The sequence below is a fragment of the Oncorhynchus tshawytscha genome, unplaced genomic scaffold (genome assembly GCF_018296145.1).
Source record: "Oncorhynchus tshawytscha isolate Ot180627B unplaced genomic scaffold, Otsh_v2.0 Un_contig_2607_pilon_pilon, whole genome shotgun sequence".
Lineage (NCBI taxonomy): Eukaryota > Metazoa > Chordata > Actinopteri > Salmoniformes > Salmonidae > Oncorhynchus > Oncorhynchus tshawytscha.
In genome coordinates, this window is record NW_024608057.1 from 36,539 (window position 1) to 46,868 (window position 10,330).

A 10,330-nucleotide genomic window follows, 5' to 3' on the forward strand; every position below is an offset into this window, starting at 1 on the left:
GCCATTGTTGGAAAGATGCGTATTAAAACATTCGTAAGTCTAAATGTCATCACTATCGGGGGTAAATAAAACTGGGCCCAGAGCTCCGGTACATTGTGAGAAAGTTGATCCGTGTGTGCGCGTCGCGCATGAGAAAACTGTCAGTTAGCCTATAGCCCCGCCTCTGTGACTAGGAAATTGAGATGTGTCTTTCAGAGCGCCATTGAAATACCTCGATCTCACCAGTAGTCTCTTTTGATTGGTGCGGAGAGCTGTCAATCATAATAAATGAGCAGAGGGCTGGCACAAAGATCAGAAGGGAGAAACGATTCGCTCACCGACAGGACGGATAGATCACATACTGTCTGTTCTCCAACTAGAGGGAGCGCGTAGGAAACCGAGAGAGAAGAATAAGTGAAAGAAAGAGAGAATAAAGAGGGAGAGGAGAGCGAGAGAAGAATAAGCGCTCGTGGGAGTGAGGGTAAAAAAAGTGAAAGTGACCATGACTACCACCATGCCAGTCTCTGCATCCCCTCCTGTCCTCTCACCCGACCAAGGAGAACCTTCCTCTGGGGTAATAATCTGCTCCGATCCGTTTTACACCCCCACAACCACCAGCCCTCATCAAGACTCCCCATCCCTGCGGCTCACCACCACGGGACTTCTCAACCCCTTCCTATCGGGCTCAGGAGTCCCATCCTGCGGCTTGGGATTCAACAACACCCCGGTGCCTGGAGATCGAGTCATTTCCACCACCACTGCGACCACAACCAGTGAGTGCAGAATGGTGGATGTACACGGAATAAAAGTTGCCTCTTTCAGCGTCGGAGGACAGGACGAGTTGATTTGTCTACCCCAAGTTTTCGATCTCTTCCTAAAACACCTTGTCGGCGGGCTTCATACCGTTTACACCAAGCTGAAACGCCTGGATATATGTCCGGTTGTGTGTACGGTGGAGCAGGTACGTGTCCTGCGAGGACTTGGCGCTATTCAACCGGGAGTAAACCGCTGTAAACTCATCTCCAGGCGAGAATTCGAGGCGCTCTACAATGACTGCACCAATGCAAGGTTGGTTGTAATATCTTTTATCTTTTGACTTTTCTTTTTACATTCCTCCATTGTCTTTTTGTAAAAAACATTCGTAAATGTCATGCGACCATGCGATCAATATCAATAGGCTATTACAGCATGTGGTAGTCTATGGGCAATATATATAGGCCGAAACGTATTCCTATCCTATTTACGGTGAATGATCAATAAGAGAGTTCTAACTTGTGAAATGTGGGTGCCATACAATATCAGATTCTCCCTCCTCTCTCTCTCTCTCTCTCTCTCTCTCTCTGTCTCTGTCTCTCTTTTTTTCTCTCTCTCTTTCTCTCTGTGTCTCTCTGTCTCTCTTTTTTTCTCTCTCTCTCTCCCTCTGTCTCTCTCTCTCTCTCTCTCTTTCTCTCTCTCTCTCTGTCTCTCTGTCTCTCTCTCTCTTTTTCTCTCTCTCTCTCTCTCTCTGTGTCTCTCTGTCTCTCTTTTTTCTCTCTCTCCCTCCCTCTGTCTCCTCTCTCTCTCTCTCTCTCTCTCTCTCTCTCTCTCTCTCTCTCTCTCTGTCTCTGTCTCTCTGTCTCTCTTTTTTTCTCTCTCTCTCTCTCTCTCTCTGTCTCTCTGTCTCTCTGTCTCTCTTTTTTTCTCTCTCTCTCTTTCTCTCTGTGTCTCTCTGTCTCTCTTTTTTTCTCTCTCTCTCTCCCTCTGTCTCCCTCTCTCTCTCTCTCTTTCTCTCTCTCTCCCTCTGTCTCCCTCTCTCTCTCTCTCTCTGCAAAACTTCAGTTCATGAAATAGGCAGTAGACTATAATTCGTTTGGTTGAAGCTCGAACGTGCAACCAAATTAACAAAGAAATATAGTTATAGGTATGTAACTGTCGTTGAAAGCAAGTCCAATATGAGGTAGATCGGTTCTATGTGCGCTATTTCTTTGATTACCCTACTTTTCGTATTTGTGTCTTTTTTATTTTCAGGTTTTGTATACTAGCTGAAAATACAATATTTTGTTGGTGGAAAATACACTATATACACAAAGTTTGTGGACACCCCTTCAAATGAGTATTTGGCTATTTCAACCGTACCAGTTGCTGACAGGTGTATAAAATCAATATTTTGGTATTTGTTTCATTGCTCCATTGTTGACATATTCCCGAAATGTTTAGCATGTCGGCCATCAAGTTTTTAAGACATGTAACTTTCAATATACAGAAATCTGGCTATATGATGCATTTTCCCAATCAGTCACTTCTCATATAAACCAACACACAGCACAGCAGAGTCTGATATTTCTGAAATCTGAGCATCAAATTTTGATACACACCACACCACTGTTCGGTGTCCAGTTTGAAGTTTAATGTTCCGTGAGCCAATGCTAACTAGCGTAACGCTACTAGATACTGATAGACGTCCAGTCATTGCGCTAACGATAGTTAGCTACTGCGCTAGCCAGTGTTGTGTTCAAGACCACTTAAAGCGAGACCAATTCAAGACAAAGACCAGAGCAAATCGAGTCCGAGTCAAGACCAAGACCGGAGGGGAGGTGAGACTGAGTCAAGAACAAGACCGGAGGGGAGGTGAGACCGAGTCAAGACCGGAGACCGGAGGAGGTGAGACCGAGTCAAGACCGAGAGGAGGTGAGACCGAGTCAAGACCGGAGGGGAGGTGAGACCGGTCAAGACCGGAGGGGAGGTGAGACCGAGTCAAGACCGGAGACCGGAGGGGAGGTGAGACCGAGTCAAGACCGGAGGGGAGGTGAGACCGAGTCAAGACCGGAGACCGGAGGGGAGGTGAGACTGAGTCAAGAACAAGACCGGAGGGGAGGTGAGACCGAGTCAAGAACAAGACCGGAGACCGGAGGGGAGGTGAGACTGAGTCAAGAACAAGACCGGAGACCGGAGGTGAGACTGAGTCAAGAACAAGACCGGAGACCGGAGGGGAGGTGAGACTGAGTCAAGAACAAGACCGGAGGGGAGGTGAGACCAAGTCAAGACCGGAGACCGGAGGGGAGGTGAGACAGAGTCAAGATCAAGACCAGAGGGGAGGTGAGACCCAAGACCGGAGACCGGAGGGAGGTGAGACAGAGTCAAGATCAAGACCAGAGGGGAGGTGAGACCAAGTCAAGACCGGAGACCGGAGGGGAGGTGAGACAGAGTCAAGATCAAGACCAGAGGGGAGGTGAGACTGAGTCAAGATCAAGACCAGAGGGGAGGTGAGACTGAGTCAAGATCAAGACCAGAGGGGAGGTGAGACCAAGTCAAGACCGGAGACCGGAGGGGAGGTGAGACAGAGTCAAGATCAAGACCAGAGGGGAGGTGAGACCAAGTCAAGACCGGAGACCGGAGGGGAGGTGAGACAGAGTCAAGATCGAGACCAGAGGGGAGGTGAGACCAAGTCAAGACCGGAGACCGGAGGGGAGGTGAGACCGAGAACAAGGGGACAAGGGGTCAAAGTCAAGACCGAGACCAGAAAAATGGGAGTCTAATTCAAGACCATGATTGTAGTTTTGTCAAATGACCACCATAATAAGAGTGGAAAATGTCCAGTATTTCTGTATTCAGTCTTCAGACGATCCTTTTAGTGAAGAAATGCACCTGTACAGAACAATGGTCCTTCTACAACTTCATAGACGGGCTAAGGATTTATAAAATAATGATTGACATTTTTTTATTTAACCTTTATTTAACTAGGCAAGTCAGTTAAGAACAAATTCTATTTTACAATGACGGTCTACCCCGGCCAAACCGAGACGACGCTGGGCCAATTGGTCGCCGCGACTCCCAATTACGGCCAGATGTGATACAGCCTGGATTTGAACCAAGGACTGTAGTGACGCCTCTTGCACTGAGATACAGTGCCTTAGACCACTGCAGATCCGCTCAAGCTCTGTCAGGTTGGATGGGGAGCGTCGCTGCACAGCTATTGTCAGGTCTCTCCAGAGATGTTCGATCAGGTTCAAGTCACTCAGAGGACATTCAGAGACTTCTCCAGAAGCCACTCCTGCAATGTCTTGGATGTGTGTGTTGTTTAGCGCCGTTGTCCTGTTGGAAGGTGAACCTTTGCCCCAGTCTGAGGTCCTGAGCGCTCTGAAGAAGGTTTTCATCAAGGATCTCTCTTCATCTTTCCCTCTATCCTGACTAGACTCCCAGTCCCTGCCGCTGATGAAGCTCCCCACAGTATAATGCTGCCACCACCATGCTTCACCATAGGGATGGTGCCAGGTTTCCTCCAGACGTGATGCTTGGCATTCAGGCCAAAGAGCTCAATCTTATCAGACCAGAGAATCTTGTTTCTCATGTTCTGAGAGTCCTTTAGGTGCCTCCAAGCGGGCTGTCATGCGCCTTTTACTGAGGAGTGGCTTCCATCTGGCCACTCTACCATAAAGGCCTGATTGGTGTAGTGCTGCAGAGATGGTTGTCCTTCTGGAAGGTTCTCCCATCAACACAGAGGAACTCTGGAGCTCTGTTTGAGTGACCATCGGGTTCTTGGTCACCTCCCTGACCAAGGCCCTTCTCCCCCAATTGCGCAGTTTGGCTGGGCGGCCAGCTCTAGGAAGAGTCTTGGTGGTTTCAAACGTATTCCATTTAAGAATGAGCAGGTAGAGCAGCTAGCCCAATGGGTAGAGCAGGTAGCCTAGTGGTTAGAGCAGGTAGCCTCGTGGTTAGAGCAGGTAGCCTCGTGGTTAGAGCAGGTAGCCTCGTGGTTAGAGCAGGTAGCCTCGTGGTTAGAGCAGGTAGCCTAGTGGTTAGAGCAGATGTTAATGCGAGTGTAGCGAAATGCTTGTCCTTCTAGTTCCGACAATGCAGTAATGTCCAACGAGTAATCTAACCTAACAATAGGCACTTATTGGCACCAGCCGGCCATTTCCTGGTGAGTGATAGTCTATTATATTGGCACCAGCCGGCCATATCCTGGTGAGTGATAGTCTATTATATTGGCACCAGCCGGCCATATCCTGGTGAGTGATAGTCTATTATATTGGCACCAGCCGGCCATATCCTGGTGAGTGATAGTCTATTATATTGGCACCAGCCAGCCATATCCTGGTGAGTGATAGTCTATTATATTGGCACCAGCCGGCCATTTCCTGGTGAGTGATAGTCTATTATATTGGCACCAGCCGGCCATATCCTGGTGAGTGATAGTCTATTATATTGGCACCAGCCGGCCATTTCCTGGTGAGTGATAGTCTATTATATTGGCACCAGCCGGCCATATCCTGGTGAGTGATAGTCTATTATATTGGCACCAGCCGGCCATATCCTGGTGAGTGATAGTCTATTATATTGGCACCAGCCGGCCATTTCCTGGTGAGTGATAGTCTATTATATTGGCACCAGCCGGCCATTTCCTGGTGAGTGATAGTCTATTATATTGGCACCAGCCGGCCATTTCCTGGTGAGTGATAGTCTATTATATTGGCACCAGCCGGCCATATCCTGTGCATATTTCTTTATCATTGTTGGTCAGTGAATTTTTAGATGGATCTCATATATATTGGCACCATTGGTCTATTATATGGACATAGTGTCCCTCTTCTCATTGGCATATTCACTCTTTATCATTGTTGGGTCAGTGCAACTAATTTTTAGATGGATGTCATATATATTAGTGTTTCCTCTTCTCATTGGTCTATTATATGGACAACATAGTGTCTCCTCTTCTCATTGGTCTATTATATGGACAACATAGTGTCTCCTCTTCTCATTGGTCTATTATATGGACAACATAGTGTCTCCTCTTCTCATTGGTCTATTATATGGACAACATAGTGTCTCCTCTTCTCATTGGTCTATTATATGGACAACATAGTGTCTCCTCTTCTCATTGGTCTATTATATGGACAGCATAGTGTCTCCTCTTCTCATTGGTCTATTATATGGACAGCATAGTGTCTCCTCTTCTCATTGGTCTATTATATGGACAGCATAGTGTCTCCTCTTCTCATTGGTCTATTATATGGACAACATAGTGTCTTCTCTTCTCATTGGTCTATTATACGGACAACATCATATTATATTAGTGTCTCCTCTTCTCATTGGTCTCTCTGTCTCTCTCGCTCTCTCTCTCTCTCTCTTCTCTCTCTCTCTCTCTCTCTCTCTCTCTCTCTCTCTCTCTCTCTCTCTTTCTCTCTCTGTGGTGGTCATTTGAAAGAGAGAGAGAGAGCGAGAGAGACAGAGAGAGAGAGAGACAATTTGTACATTGTTAAAACACTGTATATAGACATAATATGACATTTGTAATGTCTTTATTGTTTTGAAACTTCTGTATGTGTAATGTTTACTGTTAATTTGTATTGTTTATTTCACTTTTGTATATTATCTACCTCACTGGCTTTGGCAATGTTAACACATGTTTCCCATGCCAATAAAGCCCCTTGAATTGAATTGAATTGAATTGAATTGAATTGAGAGAAACAGAGAGAGAGAAAGAGAAACAGAGAGAGACAGAGGGAGAGAGAGGAAACTGAGCTGCACTTCCTAACCTCCTGCCCAATGTATGACCATATTAGAGAGACATATTTCCCTCAGATTACACAGACCCACAAATAATTCGAAAACAAATCCAATTTTGATAAACTCCCATATCTACTGGGTGAAATTCCACAGTGTGCCATCACAGCAGCAAGATTTGTGACCTGATGCCACGAGAAAAGGGCAACCAGTGAAGAACAAACACCATTGTAAATACAACCCATATTTATGCTTATTTATTTTATCTTGTGTCCTTTAACCATTTGTATATTGTTAAAACACTGTATATATATATAATATGACATTTGTAATGTCTTTATTGTTTTGAAACTTCTGTATGTGTAATGTTTACTGTTAATTTTTATTGTTTATTTCACTTTATATATTATCTACCTCACTTGCTTTGGCAATGTTAACACATGTTTCCCATGCCAATAAAGCCTTTGAATTGAATTGAGACAGAGATAGATAAACTGTGTGAGAGAGAGAACCAGAGAGAGAGAAACAGAGAGAGAGAGAGATAGATAAACTGTGTGAGAGAGAGAGAACCAGAGAGAGAGAAACAGAGAGAGACAGAGAGAGACAGAGATAGATAAACTGTGTGAGAGAGAGAACCAGAGAGAGAGAAACAGAGAGAGAGAGAGAGAGAGAGCGAGACAGAGAGAGACTCTGTTCTGAGTGTGTGTCAAAAACGAATCTGTCACGAGAACAAGAATAACTCTCCCTCTGATCTCATTGATTCACCCACTGTGTGAGAGAGAGAACCAGAGAGAGAGAACCAGAGAGAGAGAGCGAGACAGAGAGAGACTCTCCCTCTGATCTCATTGATTCACCCACTGTGTGTCGTGCCGGTCGGTCGGACAAACAAACAGAGATATCAGGTGTCGGGTCGTATCCTGTTTCCTGCTGCTTTGTATTATAATCATTTTGTGGGTCCTGATATCTGTCCTATGTGTTTTTTTGCATATACCATCTCCCCCTGAGAGTCACAGCCTTGTTTTTCAACCACTCCACTAATTTCAATTTCAACTACAGTTAATTAGCAAACTATAATTTTGGCAAACTATAATTTTGGCAAGTTCGTTAGGACACCTACTTCGTGCATGACACAGGTCATTTTTCCAACAATTGTTTACAGACAGATTATTTCACTTAATTTACTGTATCACAATTCCAGTGGGTCAGAAGTTTACATACACTAAGTTGACTGTGCCTTTAAACAGCTTGGAAAATTCAGGAAATTATGTCATGGATTTAGAAGCTTCTGATAGGCTAATTGATATCATTTGAATCAATTGGAGGTGTACCTGTGGATGTATTTCAAGGCCTACCTTCAAACTCGGTGCCTCATTGCTTGACATCATAGGAAAATCTAAATAAATCAGCCAAGACTTCTACAAGTCTGGTTCATCCTTCGGAGCAATTTCCAAACACCTGAAGGTACCACGTTCCTCTGAACAAACAATAGTACGCAAGTATAAACACCATGGGACCACACAGTCGTCATTCCGCTCAGGAAGGAGACGCATTCTGTCTCCTAGAGATGAACGTACTTTGGTGTGAAAAGTGAAAATCTATCCCTGAACAACAGCAAAGGACCTTGTGAAGATACTGGAGGAAACAGGTACAAAAGTATCTATATCCACAGTAAATCGAGTCCTATATCGACATAACCTGAAAGGCCGTTCAGCAAGGAAGAAGCCACAGTAATTCTGCTCATCCATCCCAAAGCGGGAGGTTTAAAAATGCTTAGTTGTCACCAAAAGTTACGGAGCATGTCTTTTAAGTGTAAGTAGTAGTTGGAGTAGGGTGAAATCGATATAGCTTGTCTGTTTGAAAATGGAGAGGGGAGAGCGATATGGGTGGTTCCATGCCTCACGTCATCCTGCCAAAGTTCAGTGGAGAGGAAACAGAGGAAGAAGAAGAGAAAGGGAGGAGAGAGATAAAAGAGAGATACAGAGAGAGATACAGAGAGAGATACAGAGACAGAGAGAGAGAGAGAGATACAGAGAGAGATACAGAGACAGAGAGAGAGAGAGATACAGAGAGAGATACAGAGAGAGATACAGAGAGAGATACAGAGACAGAGAGAGACAGAGAGAGACAGAGAGACACATAGAGATACAGAGAGAGATACAGAGAGAGATACAGAGAGAGATACAGAGAGAGATACAGAGACAGAGAGATACAGAGAGAGATACAGAGAGATACAGAGAGAGATACAGAGACAGAGAAAGAGACAGAGAAAGAGACAGAGACAGACAGAGAGAGATACAGAGAGAGAGAGACAGAGAGAGATACAGAGAGAGATACAGAGAGAGATAGATACAGAGAGAGATACAGAGACAGAGAGAGATACAGAGAGAGATACAGAGACAGAGAGAGATACAGAGAGAGATACAGAGAGAGATACAGAGAGAGAGAGAGACAGAGAGAGACAGAGAGACACATAGAGATACAGAGAGATACAGAAAGAGATACAGAGAGATACAGAGACAGAGAGACAGAGAGAGATACAGAGAGAGATACAGAGAGAGATACAGAGACAGAGAGATACAGAGAGAGAGAGATACAGAGACAGAGAGATAAAGAGAGAGATACAGAGAGAGATACAGAGACAGAGAGAGAGAGATACAGAGAGAGATACAGAGAGATACAGAGAGAGATACAGAGAGAGATACAGAGACAGAGAGACAGAGAGAGACAGAGAGACACATAGAGATACAGAGAGAGATACAGAGAGAGATACAGAGAGAGATACAGAGACAGAGAGAGATACAGAGAGAGATACAGAGAGAGATCTAGAGACAGAGAGAGATACAGAGAGAGATATAGAGAGAGAGAGAGACAGAGAGAGACAGAGAGAGATACAGAGAGAGAGATAGATACAGAGAGATACAGAGACAGAGAGAGATACAGAGAGAGATACAGAGACACAGAGAGAGATACAGAGACAGAGACAGAGACAGAGAGATACAGAGACAGAGAGATACAGAGACAGAGAGAGATACAGAGAGAGATACAGAGAGAGAGAGAGAGAGAGACAGAGAGACACATAGAGATACAGAGAGAGATACAGAAAGAGATACAGAGAGAGATATAGAGACAGAGAGAGACAGAGAGATACAGAGAGAGAGAGAGATACAGAGACAGAGAGAGATACAGAGACAGAGAGAGAGAGACAGAGAGAGATACAGAGACAGAGAGAGATACAGAGAGAGATACAGAGAGAGATACAGAGAGAGATACAGAGACAGAGAGAGACAGAGAGAGATACAGAGAGAGATAGAGACAGAGAGAGATACAGAGACAGAGAGAGAGAGAGAGATACAGAGAGAGATACAGAGAGAGATACAGAGAGAGATACAGAGACAGAGAGAGACAGAGAGAGACAGAGAGACACATAGAGATACAGAGAGAGATACAGAGAGAGATACAGAGACAGAGAGAGATACAGAGAGAGATACAGAGAGATCTAGAGACAGAGAGAGACAGAGAGAGACAGAGAGAGATACAGAGAGAGATACAGAGAGAGATACAGAGAGAGATACAGAGAGAGAGAGAGAGAGACAGAGAGACACATAGAGATACAGAGAGAGATACAGAAAGAGATACAGAGAGAGATATAGAGACAGAGAGAGACAGAGAGAGATACAGAGAGAGATACAGAGAGAGATACAGAGACAGAGAGAGATACAGAGAGAGATACAGAGAGAGATACAGAGAGAGATACAGAGACAGAGAGAGACAGAGAGATACAGAGAGAGATACAGAGAGAGATACAGAGAGAGATAGAGACAGAGAGAGATACAGAGAGAGATACAGAGAGAGAGAGATACAGAGACAG

The 10,330-nt window shown here is 44.8% G+C and overlaps 1 protein-coding gene across 1 annotated transcript; it reads left to right on the plus strand.

The window, feature by feature from the left end:
- Positions 1 to 307: 307 nt before the first annotated feature.
- LOC121843246 (dachshund homolog 2-like) lies at positions 308 to 1,047 on the plus strand (the record flags this gene model as incomplete). The annotated part of the gene is made up of 1 exon (XM_042312831.1): positions 308 to 1,047. A coding segment is annotated over exon 1 (566 nt), but the record flags the coding sequence as incomplete, so codon positions are not given.
- Positions 1,048 to 10,330: the final 9,283 nt, after the last annotated feature.